Source organism: Protopterus annectens, chromosome 7.part0 (genome assembly GCF_019279795.1).
Source record: "Protopterus annectens isolate FY-2018-M chromosome 7.part0, PAN1.0, whole genome shotgun sequence".
Taxonomy (NCBI): Eukaryota; Metazoa; Chordata; order Ceratodontiformes; family Protopteridae; genus Protopterus; species Protopterus annectens.
Genome location: NC_056739.1, coordinates 1,063,820,078 through 1,063,837,142, shown reverse-complemented (window position 1 = coordinate 1,063,837,142; position 17,065 = coordinate 1,063,820,078). Strand labels below are relative to the sequence as shown.

Below are 17,065 nucleotides of genomic sequence, written 5' to 3'. Positions count from 1 at the left end.
AGTAGGTTGTATAGATATGCTGCCATTCAACCCAGGGTAGTGGTGTGCTTGTAGTAAGTTCTGCCTGATAAGTTCTGTTCACAAGGTCTCCCTTACTGATGTTGTCATAAATTAATTCTAATATTACAAACCTGAAAGAATGTTCCATATTTGTATTTATCATATGTTTTGCCATTGCACTATAGCTCATACCCCTATGTGCACAATATAAATGGTCACAAATGCGCTCTCGAAGGCGCCTATTCATTTTGCCTACATCGAACGAACAACCATTACATAATGCAAGGTAGACTAGATCCCTGGAATTGCAATCAGCTGAGGGCAGATGTAAAACCTCCCTGTTACTGTTAGGATGTATAAAGGACCCATTTTACTCTGTCATTAAAACTTGTGTTTTACATCTGCTGTGGACTACTTGGAGCAGATTTTGCTTGTTCATGTTTTTATATATATATTTAAAAATATTTATTTTGGGTGAACAGACTGACTTGATTGTTACTTTAAGAAAAAATTATTTATAAGTTATGTATTAACCATAACTAGACATCTGTGTTGTCCATTTTCATTCTACCTCACTTATGGGTCTAGATCTGATCCTCGGATTCGACTCGGCTACATTTACCACACTATGGATCCAACTCTAAAGCTCCTCCATCTACCCATAATGCCCTACTCCATCCCTATTTTCTCAGATCAAGTTTGTTGCTCTACTTCCCAATAGCAGAAGAGAAACAGATATAGCCAGACAGACAAAACAGGGCACAGACCTGGAACTGGATGTTCCAAACACAGTCCAATAGATCCTTCCAGAAGAAAAATGGATGGGGGATAGATGGGAGGGGAGTTGAGGAAGAATGAAAATGGACAACACAAATGCCTAGTTATGTGGAGTACATAACTTATAAATATGATGTCCTTTTCATTCTTCCTCGCTTATAGGACAAAGTCCCCAGCTACACTGACCATGAGTGGCCTTCATGGAAAGATATTCTTGAGTACAGCAAAATCAAAGGAGACTCTTTTTCGAGATATGATGTCCAATTTGTAATGTGAAACAAAGGCATGATTCTTGGACCATGTAGCTGCTGCACAAATGCCATCAAAAGACATTCTTGACCAAAAAGCAGTTGAAGTAGCCATTGATCTATTTGAATGAGCTCAGGGAGGTTTTGGCAATGTCATACCTTTCTGAGAGTAAATCCATGAGATACAGTATGTAGTCCATTTAGCTAAGGGTAACTTTAGAAACTGGTTAGCCTAGGTGATTCGGAGAGAAAGATACGAAAAGCTGGTTTGACTCTCTAAACTGTTTTGTCCTGTGAAGGTAAAAATGTAGTTGTCTGTGCACATCAAAGTGGTGTAGCATGTACTCTCCTTTACTGTAAAAAATTGAAAAGAAAACTGGCAAGTGAATGGATCAGTTGATATTATTTTTGGATGCCACTTTAGGTAAAAAAGAAGGGTTAGTCCACAGAGAAACCCTGTCTTTATGAAAAATAATGTAAAAGTTTTTGCTGAAAGAGCCAGGAGTTCAGATATTCTTTTTGCCAAAGTTATAGCTATCAAGAAAACGTCTTCCAAGACAGACATTTTACATCAGATTTATTTGATAGCTCAAAGGGTTTTTGCGTTAAACTTTCAAGTACCGCAGTAAGATCCCAAGGCCAAGAGGGATCCTTTATCGGAGGTCTTAGAAGAAAAATGCTTTTACAATCTAGAGGAAGCCAAGGATAAGGATTCATTCCCTGTATGGAAATTTAAAATTGCTGCCAAATTAAGTTTAATTGTAAAGAAACTAGTCCCATTTTTGAAAAGAGTTGTCAAAAAATGAAGAATAGTAAAAACTGGTTCAGAAAAAGTATCATCTCCTTATCTAAAGCCCAAATACAGAACTAATTTCATTTACTTAAACTTTGTTGGTAGAATCTTTTTGAGATGCCAAAATAATGTCACCAACTTAGGAAGAGAGCCTGGACTATTTATTACTGTAAACCATGCAGTCAGCTTAAGGGCCTGAATGTTGGGTGCTGAATCCCTGAGAGGTGAGAAAGGAGATCCTAAGTAGACTCCAGTATCCATGGAGGATAATAAAGATGAGAGCATAGAAAGGGGAACCATACTTGCTGAGGCTAGAAGGGGGCAATGAGGATTACTGAGCTATTCAGCCTTCTTACTTTCTACAAAAATTTTGGAATCAGGGAGACAGGAGGATAAGCACAAAGGAGACCCAAGGGCCAAGTGTGAAGAATAGCATCTCTCAGTGACTCTCGGTGACTCACCCTGAGGGGGGATCAGAGTTAAGTACTTGCTGCACTTCTTGTTGACAGGGGTGGCAAATAGGTCGCAGCAAGGTTGGCTCCAATGCCTGAAGATCATATTCACTACTGACTGAGTGACAGACCACTCGTGAGGCATCAGATTGGATTTACTTTGTTTGTCTGCAAGCATGTTGGTTTTCTCCAGGATGTGCATCACAATTAGAAGGCAGTCTGATGAGATTGCCCATTCTCAAAATCTCATGACCTCTTTGCAAAGGGGAAAAGCCTGAGTTCCTCCTTGCTTGTTGATGTACCAGGCTACAGACATACTGTCAGTCTGAACTGGAATAGTCACAAAGGAAGAGCATCTTGAAATGCCTGCAATGATAAAAAGAGTGCTCTCATCTCTAGGACATTGATATGCAAGTTGTTTTTTTGAGGGGAACACATGTCTTGGACAGTTCTTCTCAAGAAATGGACAACCCCATTCCAGTTGAGAAGAGTCTGTGGTCACTGTGGCTACTGGGTTAGGTAGATCAAAGGGTCTGCCCAAAAAAAGATCATTGGATTGTATCCACCAGCGAATGTGTTGCTTGTAAACCGGGGTGAGTTTTACTTGAAAAGACACAGGTTGTTATAGAATGGACCTGTGCACAGCTACAGTCCATTGGAGAACCTGCATAAAGAAGCATGCAAGAGGAAGTAGCATTGTGGTAGCTGACATCAACCCAAGTGCTTGAAGCACTAATCTTGCTGGAGGAGATGGATGAGAAAGGGCGAACTGAACCTAGTTTCTGACAGAAGTAACACGATGGAGAGGTAAAGATGCTATCTGTGTTGTGTCCAAAACTGCCCCGATAAAATCCAGGCTCTGAACTGGTAAAAGTTTTGATCTAGCAAGATTTATCGTAATGTCCAAAGTGTTGCAAATCTGGAGCAAGTAGTCCCTGGTATGTTGTAGTTGATGCTTGGAGGGGGCAGTGAGGAGCCAGTCATCTAGATATGGAAACACCTGGAACCCCTTCAGTTTCAAGTTAGCTGCAACTACTGCTATGCATTTGGTAAACATCCTGGGGGCTTTAATGAGTCCAAAGGGCAAAGCTCTGAATTGGTAATGACTGGCTCCCAACTGAAAGCAAAGATGTCTTCTGGATCATCTGTCTATTCTGATTTGATAGTATGCGTCCTGAAGATCTACAGAGCACATCAAATCGACCCTGTGCAGAAAAGGCAGGATGGACTGAACTGTGGCCATTCAGAACTTCACTTTCTTTACATACTGGTTCAATCTGCTTAGATCCAAAATGGGCCTGAGGTCCCTTATTTTCCTTGGCACTAAAAAGAAGTGTGAATAATTTCTGAATCCTGTCTGGTTGGTGCGACCTTCTGGATGACTCTTTTTTTCTAGCAGCTTTTGTATTTCTTGTGCTGCGTCCTTCCTCTCACTTGCTAGAATGTCAGGAGGTTTCCTCCTCTGACAATGAGGAAGAAGGGAAAATGTTATGTAAAAACCTCTGGATATTATTCTTATTACCCATAAATCTCTTGTGATGTTTGACCAGGCATCTAGTTAGAAAGAGAGCCGACCCCCGACTGCATCCAGAGTTGGACAGTCGGGCAGCACTTCATGAGCACTGACAAGGCCTGTCTGAAAAAGAATTTCTAAAGCACTGGTTCTGTGGGTCTTCTCTGACTCTAGGGCGATGTCTACCATTTACAATTTCCCCCTCTACCTCTGGAGGAAATCCTGGAAAGGTCCCTGGGATTTACAGAACCACATTTTCTTACCAGCTCTCCAGTTCCTAGAGAAGGTCCATTGAGGCATAGAAAACTTGATCCCCACGGCAGACAGAGGCTTTCCTTCTTCTTCGATGTAGGTAAGTGTATCTTTTACTGATGGCCCAAACAAGGAAGTCCCATCAAATGGGGCATTAAAAAAGGACATCTTAAAGGGCTCTGTAAAGTTTCATAGCCACATCCAGGCATGTCTCCTTATGGCAATGCCTGAACCGACTGCTCATGAGGTCCCTTCAGCTGTAGGAGAGATTAACCTCATTGAATCATTGAAAACAGATAAAAGAGTGGCCAGTTGAGAGGAAGTCCTTTTGAAATCCTCAGCAGACATGAACTCTGAGAAGTATTTGATAACTCTTTAGTCAAATCTCTCTGAAGCCTAGTAAATTGTGCCAAGTAATTAAGCAACCTCAGACGAAAGTAGCTGAGGCCAAGACTTGCTTTCAAAATCTGTCCAACACTCTAGACTCTTTGTTAGGTGGATGGACAGCAGAAATCTGCTCTGCTAGCTATTTCTAAGTGGCTGCCGCCACCACCATAGCACCAACTGGGACTCCTTTGCTCCAGTGGAGTTTGTCTGCAGGTGGTGCCAAAACCTTGTCCAGGCACTTGGGGTTGGGCTCTACAGTATCCGGCTCATTCAATGCCCAGTAGGAAACCAGATCGATAAGGACATAGAAAGGCCAGAATCAAAAAGCCTCCAAGAACACCAATTCTTTGGAGGAGGGGGTTTGGGATGATCAACCACCTTTCTGCATCAGGATCTCTGGAATATCTCCAAAGGAAATGTCATCCAGTGGTGATCTGGGGGATCCCTCTTCTTCATCAAAATCAGTGTTTTCCATGAGACACTCCATGGCAAAGTCTATATATCTCCTCTTACACATTCTCTTCCAAGGCATCTCTTCTGTGGAATGTTCTGGAGAGTTGTCGGAAAAGAGGGGGAGTTCCTCTGCTGTTACTGGCTGTCCCTGTGGAATAGGTCTGACTGACTCACACCTCAGAACTGATGAAAGAAAATGGGTACAATACGAAACATGAGAAGATGGTTCTCTCTGGAGAGGAAAAGCCCCTTCCCCTACCTCGAAGGCCGAGGGACTGGAAGAAGCCCCAATCTGTTCCCTCAGAGCCAAAGTTTCCAAATAACGCAGATCTAGGCCAACTCTGGATCTGAGCTTCAAGGGAGAACTGGATCCAAACTGCCTACGTCCAAAGCTCCGAGGGGAAGGGATGATTCTGACAAAACTGGAGATGAACTTACACCCTACAATCTGACACCAGCATTTTGGCTTCAAGACCCGTTCTTATCCAAGGGTATGGCAGCAGAAACAGTCAGGGAAAGAGTCAGAGTGGAGGAGGAAACTTTCCTCAGATCAGCTCCAATCCTCGCAGGGATCTAGGATCCGGGAGTTCAGAAACTACAGGATGGATTGGAGAAGGATAAATAAGTCTTACATGTGACAGGTATACTCGCAGACCCAATAGGGGACAGAGATTTTAAGACCTTATCTAGATCAGAGCTCTGAGAAACTTTTGCATCTTTCGATCTACATCTGCTTCCAACAAGCTTCTGGAGGACCTAGAAGAAGTGTTGGATGGGGGCCTGGAATGCTTCTTAAGAGTTTGGAGAAGCTCAGCGGGCAAAGTGGGCAAAATTAGTTTTAAAACATTTTCGGATGTAGTACTCCTGAAGGAACTACCCGGCTTCAGATCCGATGACCTAGGATCCGAGGGCGAGCTGGTGGACTAATTGTAATCACACTCAGAGCCAATGCCTTAGGATCCAAAGACTTCAGCTCTGATTGTTGATATGTCTTCAGATCCAGGGCAGCTGTGTCAGAGAGTCTCCTGGTCTTGGTTGGTGGCTCTGACAAGGACCTAGGGGACTTTGAGGGAAACACCTACCATGCTCTAGAGGAAGAGAATTGCTTATTTTGGAGGAGATTTGAGACCCTGGAGTGGAAGAAGAAGGAAGAAGACCTCTTAAAATAAGTTTGTTTCTTCTGTCTGCCAGGGCTCTAGGAAATAAGCACACTCCTTGTGGGCATCAGAATTTGGGATCTTATGCCCACAAGAAGTGTATTTTTTAAACTGCATAGGTTTGTCCAACATAATGATAAAAATGGAAAACAAACACAGTAAGGGGAGAAAAAAATAATAGTAAAGATTTTATATATATAAAAAATACATACACATATATATTTATAGAAAAAAGGGGGAAAGCAGGAAAAGACTACCAACTATAGAAGAAGCACAAAATACCCTAAGGTAAAGAGGTAATGAAAGAAAAGGAATACCAACAATGGTAATGGAAAAAAAAAGGTCTACTGTGAAAACAGTACAACAAAATGTTCCTAACGACCAGTGACAACTAGAGGGAGGAAGAAGGACATAAGCAAGAATTTTACTCACAGAAAAGCTACTGAAATTACTCAAGAGTGGAACTGACATCTGTTCGCAAAGGCAGAGAAAAAGATCTGAGGCAATCGGGATGGAGTAGGGCATTATGGGTATAGGGAGGAGCTCAACAGTTGGATTCAAAGTCTGGTAAATGGAGCCAAGTCAGATCCGAGGATCAGACCCGGACCCACAATTAAGGAAGAAGGAAGAGGCCAACATCAGATTTAATTTTAATTGGATCACATGACCATTTGAATTCATTTCAATAGGAGCTGTGTTGTAATTTACTTTGTTCTGATGAAGTCCGTATTTTTTTATGATTGAATGAAAACGTTTAACATTAAAGTTCTATAAGTAACTTATACTGGATGTGTGGCATCTTATTTCTTGGACCTACAGAATAACAGTGATCCGCTGTTTTGTGTGATTATAGCTTAATTAATCAGTTATATAAATATACTAAGATTCATACACTCGGGTCTCCTTGTATTTCTTGAATAAAGCAAGACATGATTAATGATGCAAATGTTTATTACTGGTTACCTTAGATATCAAGGACTTGTATTTAACAAGGCAAAGCTGTCTTAATTCTGCCCACCACATGCCCACGACACTGCACCCCTCACCCCCCCCCTGCAAATTAAATATGCCAACTCTGAAATCACACTAAATTGAGGAAAATAGAAGTTACGCTCACATCTGCATGTACCGGTCAGTGGGGTACATATGTACAGTATCACCTTTAGCAATTCCTCAGGATGGTAGTACAGACATCTTCTGCAGCTTTCCGTATTACATAGGAAAATTTTCAAATCATAAAACTGAAACAATCTAAGTAATTCTTGACCTTACATTTAGTAACAATTTCTTAATGTTTGAAAATTATGATTATGCCAGAACTCAAACTAAATAAGTAAAGCCAGTTAAAAAGAGTCACTGGTGATGACACAATAGTACTGGGGACAGTTGTTGCATTATTCACTGAATAATACAACACAGATTATCCTTTAAAGTTTATACTTACTGCAAATCACTTACCAGTACAGACCCGTCCATCACGTCCAACAGCTAACCCTGGTTGGCATTCACAGTGAAAAGAACCTTCAGTATTAATACAACGTCCATTCATACAAATGCCTGGTATCTCACACTCATCAATATCTGTTACAAAAGAAAATAATATGTATGAGAACATGAAACTCTAATGAGAAACAGACTATTATCTGAGAGAAGGTCACAATTTACATAGCTATTTTTATTAAGCATAACTAAAGAATTCATGACTGAGCGCATATCACTTATGTTGTGCTACCTTCAAGGGACAATTTTACTTTTTTCGCTAATGGAATCAAGCCTTCATTTTGAAGACACTTTGTGAGGACAGTTCAATCCAGGCATCCTTTTGTCATCTGCCTAGACTTAAGAATTGTAAGAGATTTTTGTCATGAAAAGTGCAATCTTTTTAATACAAAACCAAGAAGACAAGAAGAATAAATTGCTTACTTGTTTATGAATGTATTTATTTTTTATTTATGCTATAGTATTGTTCATGAAATGAGCTTATGGTTCATATTGCACTTTTATTGTGTTGTTAGCTAAAATGCAAGTTTTAAATAGTGCTTACAATGGGCAATGCATCAACTGTGCAAAACATATCCAGTCTATTGTACTTTAAGACAACAGTAAAAAGCAGCATGTCATCGTCAAGGTAACATAAAAAAGCATAATGCTTCTCAGAGACAATTAACAATTTTCTGACATTCTCACATTCTCATGGATCTTAAATCTGACTTTACTCTTTGAGCAGCAATGAACTGTCTAAACTGGTGCAAGAGTACTTTTTCAATATAAGAAAAAATATCCGTCATAAATCATAGGAGGTTTCCATAAATGAGAAGCACTGTGTGAAGCACTACTCAGAATGGGGCGAATGTGGCTAAATATGCATAGCTCAGTACAATAACATTTAGGTTAGATGACTTAGATGAATATCTAGCCACAGTCCATGAACATAAAAAAGTATAAAAAAACGGGTAGTACTTTGCACAGCACTACTCTTTTCTGAATACCTTCATATCTCATAGACTTGTGTATCAGTATACTTCAATTAGGAAAAAATGTGCTCTGCTAAAGTCACATCATTAGTAAATGAAATAATAAATGGGAGATACATTTCCAAATGCAGAAAGTGAAAATTTGGTTTCTTAAGAGGAAGTCTTTCAGGCTAATTTAAATAAATTATGTATGTAAGAGGAAACATCAATTTATATTTATATTATCTTGACAGATTAGCTTTAAAATGTTCTTTCAAGATGACATACTGCCAGTGGGAGGCACACTTTAGACCTTAGACCTGACGTTTTAGGGGTTCATCTCTGACAAGCTGTGTTCGAGTAGAGGAACGAGGCAGATGTGACCTCTTTTCCCTTTGGTATTTGCTTTATATTTAGAGCCATTGGCAAAGAAAATAAGGGGCTCACAAATTCAAGGATTTAATTGGTACAGTAATCAAAAATGTTAGCTTTACTCACAAATAATATTATTTTCTGTTTCACATTTGTGGAACATTTTAAGACAATTTCAACACGTTAGAGTGTATAAAATAAACAAAGACAAAAATGTAACTTATGTACTTACCAGAATGTTATATTTAGCTGTTATCTGCCTGGACAGTGGAATTAATGGAATTGTTATCTTGGTGTATTTTCTTTCAGTAAAAATGCTATTTGCTAGCTCAAGTACCTCCCCTATCCCATAAGCCACTGCCCCCTGTGAAACTCTAGTTCGAGTAAAAATGACTTACAAACATAATGCTTCTTAATAATTATAGAAAAAGCTAAATAAATTACAGATCCCAGGGACCTATGAAACCTAAAGCCAAGCCACCAGTGTCCATACAGGTCACTCCGGAGATGACAATTTACAATGGGACGGTTGGGTGGGTTGTTCCATTATCCAGACAGATGCGACGTAATCTTATTTTCTGGCAAGCACATAACTTATTTAGACTGGTCCTCTCCACACACTGGAATTGATGGATAGAATCCCCAGAAGACCCTGGTCAGCCTAAAACAGCAAGTCTTTGAATACTGAGGTTCCAAAAGAGGCATGAGCACTGGAGTTGCTACCTAAACTGTAATGCTTGGCACAGGTTTGTAAGGTAGACCACAATGCAGCATACATTTATTCATCTGGCATGTGCAGAGAAAGGACAGCGACACAAACAGAGCTCTGACAGAGTGTGCTTTTGGTCTAAATGGTAGGAATCTATTAATGGCGAATAAATAAAAGTTATGTACTCACCATAACTATGCATCTGTGTTGTCCATTTTCATTCTTCCTTAATGAATGGGTTCAGATCCAATCCTCAGATCCAACTCGGCCACTTTCTCTACTTCTAGGACCTTACTCTCAATATCCTCCCTTATCCATAATGCCTCTGATCACTGTGCTACCTCAGGTCGAGTTTGCTGCTATATCACAAGAAAGTATCTCAATATTGCCATGACAGAAAAGTGACAGCTGAAAGATCAGGAGCTCAAAAAGGAACTATGGTTCCTAAAAACAATTCTGTTAGGTCTCTCCCAAAGACATGGATGGGGGAAGGTGGGGGAAACTGAGGGAGAATGAAAATGGACAACACAGATGAACAGTTATGGTGAGTAGATAACTTTCACATCTGATGTTGTCATTTTGATTTGTTCCACAACAAATGTGACAGAGTCCCCAGCTATGGTAACACTGGTTGGCCCTCATGGAGGGATGTTCCAGAGAACCCCAGAACTGAATGCAGCTCTGTTTCTGCAGATGATACCCAATTTGTAACGAGCAATAAGTATATGAGCATTAGACTATGTGGCAGCTGCACAAATGTTATCAATAGAGGCTCTAGCCCAAAAGGCAGCTGATGTGGCAATTGACCTACTTGAGTGTGCTTTTGGTTGCCTTGGCAAGGTTAGGCCTCTCAAGAAATAAACATAGGGAATGCAATCTTTTATCCATTTGGCTAATGTAGTTTTGGAGACTGGTTTTCACATCTTATTGCTAGAAAAGAAGACAAACAATTGGTCGGTTTTCCTAAATTCTTTAGTCCTGTGAAGGTAAAAGTGAAGTCGCCTATGTACATCTAAGAGATGAAAGGTACAGCCTCCTTTATTGTCAAATTTGGGAAAGAAAACTGGTAAATTGATCGCTTGATTGATATTTTTTAGCAGCAACTTTTGGTGGAAAGGCAGGATTAGTACATAAACTCTATCTTTGTGAAAAATGAAATACAGTGGTTTCAAAGAGAGTGCCTGGAGTTCAGAGACTTGTCTTGCTTTCCCACAACAAAACTTAAATCACATGGCAGAGAACGGTGAGCTAAAGGTTGTCTAAATAAAAAAACTCCTTTCAAAAAGCTTTACAAAGTTTGTGTGAGAAACTAAGGATAAAGAAGCAAAACGTTGTTGATAAGAGTATAAGGTGCCTAGATGAACACTCACTGAAGAATAACTAGCTCCTTCTTTAAATAAGTCTGTTAGAAGGATTAGGACATGAGCTATAGGTTTACAGGTTCATAGGATGTTACTAGGCAACTGACCCACAGGTCTTTAAAAGCCTAGCTGTTAAATCCCAATATAATACTAGATGAGAGATATCGGCTATGCCCAAGATTTTTCTAACAAGGACTGCCCATGTCCAGGAGAGCAGCAAAGGCAATCCCCCGCAGAAATTTATGGTTTCCCATCCAGACGTCCAGGTTGTGTTTAAACAGGGTCATGGAGGTGCTCTGCTTGACATGGATTGGAAGCCTATTCCAGAGGAGTGGCAACTTCTGAGAAAGGTATCTGTCTCTTCAGCAGGTCCTATTTATGTCACAGGCTAGACTGAGGTCTCTGGAATGGGTGACTCTTGTCCCATTTGACTTAGTGATGTGCAGCATTTTCATAAGATTTCAGTCAGAGATGGCCCTGTAAGCCAGATGTAAGTCGCATCTAAGTAGTCTATGTGCTACTGCGTACAGTGATAACAATTTCTGTCTGTCCATGTGAGATGTGCTGGATACCATGAATTTTCTTATTAAGAAATCTCTGAGGTCTCACAAGTTGCTGCAGGTGTCTGGTATGGTACATACCAAAGGGAGCATTATATTCAATAACAGGCCTGATGAGGGATAAGTACAGGAGAGTTATAACCTCTTTTGCTCTTGAGGCAATGCCTTTGCTAATCAGATAAGTGACACAGAATGTCTTCCTTACCACAGTAGACACATGGTGGGGTGGTCAAATTTTTGTTCCAAGGTCTATCACTACAGAATTGGTACTTAGGGTATTATTGGTTATTTTATATTTAGCAGAGACATTGTTTTTACCAAGGAAATGATGATGATTCATTTTTAGCCATTGCTTTGGCACCAATCACTGGTCTGTGTAAGCCCCTTTTGAAAAATGCTGGCATTGCTAGTGGATTCAATGACAGCGCCTAATTTGCAGTCATCTGCAAACTTGGTTAGACACAACACAGCCCACCCCCCCAATTTTGGCCTGGACTTCTGAGAACTATATACCAAACAAGAGAGGGGCCAGCACTGACCCTTGTGGGACCCCACTGGTGACAGGTCTGCTCGTAGAGGTAAAGTCTTCCACTTTGACTGAGTGTTGTCGATCTGTGAGCCAGTTTGCAATCCACCTGACAACACAGGAGTTGATATTCAACTCGGTGAATTTGTCAAGAATGCCTCAATGTGGGATTGTGTCGAAGGTCTTGACCAAATCAAGATAGGTTGTGTGCACAGCTTTGGCTCTGATCACATTCTTGAAGAAGTCCATCAGGTTTAGCATGCACGACGTACCCTTGACAAAACCGAACTGGGATGGATCTAGGGTTTGGAGGTCACCTATATCCTTATTTATGAGATCCATGATGATTCATTCCATTGCCTTACAGATGAGGCTGGTTAAATGTATGGGTCTATAGTCACCCAGGGTCTGTTGCCGAGCCGCCTTTGTGGAGGGGGATAGCAGACGCTGTTTTCCATTCACCGCTGTTTTCCATTCACTGGGGACAAAGCCAGTACTCAGGCTGTGGTTGAATGGGATGCCTAATGGAGTAGCTAGCTCTTGTTTAAGAATGCACAAAATGCTATCTGGTCCCATGGAGGCTGTTTTTAGTCTTGGAGGGTGCATTGATGACGTGCTCCTTGAAGACGCAAGAAGGAGGTGATGTTGGAGACATGGTTTGTGGTATGCTTGGGGATGATGGGGGGGGGGTGAAGTTTTTGCCAAACCTGTCTGCTAGAAGGTATACAATTTCCACAGGGTCAGTGTGTGCAATACCATCCACAATTAGGTCAGCACACATCTGAGTCCTACCTTTTAGGTTGAGGACGTAGTTGAAGAAAGCCGTATGATGGTTATCCTTGGTTATGGTTACTAAATTTTTCTCATAGTTGTTCTTTGAGGATTTTACGAGTTGTCTTATTTTTTTGCTTAGATTGAGGAGGGTGCTCTACCAGTTCTGGGTTCTCACTTCTGTATTTTTAGACAAAAGCTTCTTTTGCTTATTATAATCTATTAATGCTAAACGTCCACAGGACGGTTTGTTTTTTCTTGAGTATTTTGCTTTAATCCTATCAGGCATGGCTGTGTCTATACATTTGTGTAGATAATTATACAGGGTATCAGTGTATACCTTAGTATAGCCGTCAATGCCATCTGTCAGAACTGGAGCTTGGAAGTAGATTATACCATCCCTTAGGAGGGTATAATTAGCTTTGGTGACGTTTTTTAGCCTGACTTATCCTTTGGGGAGGTCTGGTGCTTTCACTACTTCAAAAATGACTGATTGGTGAGGATCAGGTCTAGAATATTAGAGCCCCTTGTGGGGTGTTGCACTATTCATTCCAGGGTATTTGAGTTGACAAAATCCATGAACTTTTGTGCGAGTGGGTTTGGGCTTGTATAAGTCTCCCAATTAACAGATGGATAGTTGAAATCACCCATGACTAGGGTGTTAGGTTGTACTTTAGTTCTCTAAGTACATCTAAATAAGCTGTATGGGCTTCTTGGTTCATGGAAGGGGACCTGTAACTGGCAATGACATAAAGGGGAGTCTTATCCACAGTAATTTGGACGTGGAGTAACTCCATAGAGTTATCTTGTCTAACCAGTCTAGAGGCATAATTATCTTTAATGAAGATTGAAACTCCACCTCCTTTGGTTCTCACACCTTCAATTTGCAGTCTGAAATTGTGGAAGGCATTGTAGCCTTGCAAGGCTGGAGTATTTACTGTGGCCTTGAACCAGGTTTCTGTGACTGCATATATGTCAACATCTTTCAGGGAGAGAAGTGCTTCCAGAGAGTGAAGTTTCTGATTTAAATTCCTGGCATTTAGCAGCAAGTCCCTTAATTTCTTTGTGTTTGCTACTTTTACGTAGAAAATTTTGTATTTGTGACCTTGCCTAAAAAAACCATTAAGGGGGAGGCAAGTGTCTTAACCAGCAACCAAAAGCCTAGAGGTGCCAGGTGAAGTCCATCTCTGGCAGAGCAGCGTGGTCTATCCACCATTTCATTCCAGGCTGACAGGAATAGAATCCATTTAGAATGACACCAGAAACTTAACCAATTATTGAAGTCAATCATTTTTTGTTTATATTGTGGTATCATCCTAGGTGAGGGTAAAATACTGTTCAAATCTAGGGACATACCTGCCTGGGACACATATTCAGAGAGCTCAATCACGTCTCTCTTCATATAATCCAGAGAGGTACATCTCAAGTCATTCACACCAACATGAACTATGATGGAGTCATAACAGTACTTGTTGTTCCGACATGGTTTCATGTGTGATCTGACGAATCCTTGCACCAGACTGACAGCCAACTTTAACCTTCTCCTTGTTTAACCCAGTCAGTGGGGCATCTCTATGTCTCACTATAGAGTCACCTATAACTACATCATCTGGAATAGATGTGCATTGCCTTAAGGGCTTATTTGATTAACACTGGTGCTAGTGTTTTTATGTGTATTGGGTGCTTGGGTGTGGTGATAGGTGTAGCATGTTTGTGTTTTGGAAGTCTCTGAAATTTAGGTAGGTTTCTGGAGAGTACCTCCACATATGACACTTTATGTGTTGGGTTTATATTATGAGTAGGAGTTGTGGTGTGTGATAGGACAACCTGTTTAATGTTGCTGTTCTGCACGAGACAGCAGTTATTCCAGATTCTTAGTGTAGACGCAAATTGTACTTGACTGATTTAAGAGTAAAGGGTTGTCAGTGTATACGAGGCAGTTGCTGCAGTGCCTCAAATAACCCTATGTCAACCAAGCTTGCAGGAAAACAGAGGGAAACTGACAGTCCATAATGCAAGGTTTGAACTAGGTATCTCCACAGATAAGGAGAAAAAGATGGGGGTATGTGGTAGGGGGCTATTTTAGGGGGACTAACTTATAGGGTGTACAGTAGGAGGTCTATAAAAAAGGGGATCTATAGGTTTGATGTTGATAGGTAACAGGTAAAATCGCTGCTGGGTGGTTCACTGAACAGCTGAGAGCTTTTTAAGAACTGCTCTGCTAAATAGCAGCTGCTTTTAATGGAAAATAGTCTACTGGCTCTTTTGCATCTATAACCGTCAAGAGATACTTGCTTTGCGATGCAATGCATGATGGTGTGCTATGCTCAAACAAACTTAAAGCAGCTAATACAAAGAAAGCAATGAAAAAGCTCAAATTGAGCACTACACCAATGAAATAACTCAAACTCAGCCCTAAACCAGTAACTTTCAATTAGACAGTCCTACTGTACGCTCCTGCCATGAGGGTATTGAAGGGGGTCTCCAAAAGAAGATGTCCTGATTTTTAGTGCTCAAACCTCAAACAGATCTGGATTCAGCAGGTCTGAAAACAGTCTATACTACGGCCAACAAAAGTGCACAACACAATAAAAGCAGAATACTTTTTTTTTAAATTAAATAGGCAACAGAGTAAAAAGCATGTTTTTTTTCCCTAAATTTAATATAGTAACAAAATAAAATCAGCAGAACAGATCTTTTCTTAAATAAAAGCAACAGGTGGTATGAAATACAGTCAGGTGCAAAAAATGCAGTAGTAAAATTGAAACTTAGTGTTCGCAGTTCTCTCAGATGGTCTGGTATGATCAGAGGAGCAGAGGCTGACTGCCTAACTCTTTGGAGCCTTTCTAAGACGAGCACCAACCTGCACAAATGTGGTCCTTAAGTATAATACAACAGCAAAGCAGCTAATACAAAGAAAGCAATGAAAAGGCTCAAACTGAGCCCTCCACCAATGAAACAGCTTAATGTGAGCCCTGAACTAGTAACTTTCAATTAGATAGTCCTACTGTATGCTCCTGCCAAGAGGGTACAAGGGGGTTTCTCCACAAGAAGGTGTCCTGATTTTTTAGTGCTCAATCTTCAAACAGGATTGGATTCAGCTTTTCTGAATCCAAACTATACTATGGACAACAAAAGTGCACAACAGAATAAAAGCAGAATACTGTTTTTAATTAAATGGGCAACAGAGTAAAAAGCAGAAGTTTTTTTTTCATAAATTAAACATAGCAACAGAATAAAAATGCAAAACACATATTTTCTTAAATAAGTAAAAGCAGCAGTTGGTGTGAAATATTGTTAAGTGCAAAAAATGCAGTAGTAAAATTTAAATTTAGTGTTTGTAGTTCTCTTGGATGGTTTGGTATGATCAGAATAGCAGAGGGTGATTGCCTAACTCTCTGGAGACTTTCTAAGACAAGCACCAACCCGTGCAAAAGTGGTCCTTAAGTTTAATACAACAGCAAAGAAGCTAATACAAAGAAAGCAATGAAAAAGCTCAAACTGAGTCCTGTACCAATGAAACAGCTCAAACTGATCCCTGAGCCAGTAAGGTTCAATTAGAAAGTCATACTATATGCTCCTGCCATGAGGGTACGGGGTGGGGGTGGGATGGGGGCTGCAAAAGAAGATGTCCTGATCTTTAATGCTCAATTTTCAAACAGAACTGGATTCAGCTGGTCTGAACCCAATCTATACTATGGCCAAAAAAAGTGCACAACAGAATAAAAGCAGAATAATTGTTTTTTTCTTAAATTAAATAGGCAACAGAGTAAAAAGCAGCACAGACGTGTCCTAAATTAAATATAGTAACAGAATAAAACAGCTGAACAGATCTTTTCTTAAATAAGTAAAAGCAGCAGTTGGTCTGAAATACGGTCAGGTGTGGCAAATGAAGCAGCAAAATTGAAACATAGCTTTCATAGTTGTCTCAGATGGTTTTGTATGATCAGAGGAGTAGAAGCTGATTGCTTAACTCTCTGGAGCCTTTCTAAGACAAGCACCAACCTGGGCAAATGCAGTCCTTAAGTATAATACAACAGCAAAGCAGCTAATAGAAAGAATGCAACGAAAAAGCTCAAAGTGAGCCCTGCACCAATGAAATAGCGCAGACTGAGTCATGAACCAATAACCTTCAATTAGATATTCCTACTGTAACCGTCTACCACGAGGGTACGGGGGGGAGGGTCTCCAAAAGATGATGTCCTGATTTTTATTGCTCAAACAGAACGGAGTTCAGCCTGTCTAAATCCAATCTATACTATGGCCAACAAAAGTGCACAA

The 17,065-nt window shown here is 40.4% G+C and overlaps 1 protein-coding gene across 3 annotated transcripts in view; it reads right to left on the bottom strand.

The window, feature by feature from the left end:
* Positions 1-17,065, bottom strand: part of FBN1 (fibrillin 1) — a 4,097,759-nt gene that overhangs the window by 2,578,654 nt on the left and 1,502,040 nt on the right. For all 3 annotated transcript variants that reach the window (XM_044077620.1, XM_044077621.1, XM_044077622.1), the window contains exon 16: positions 7,491-7,613. In XM_044077620.1, the coding sequence (XP_043933555.1) occupies positions 7,491-7,613 (123 nt within the window). The remainder of the gene's footprint in view (positions 1-7,490; positions 7,614-17,065) is intronic.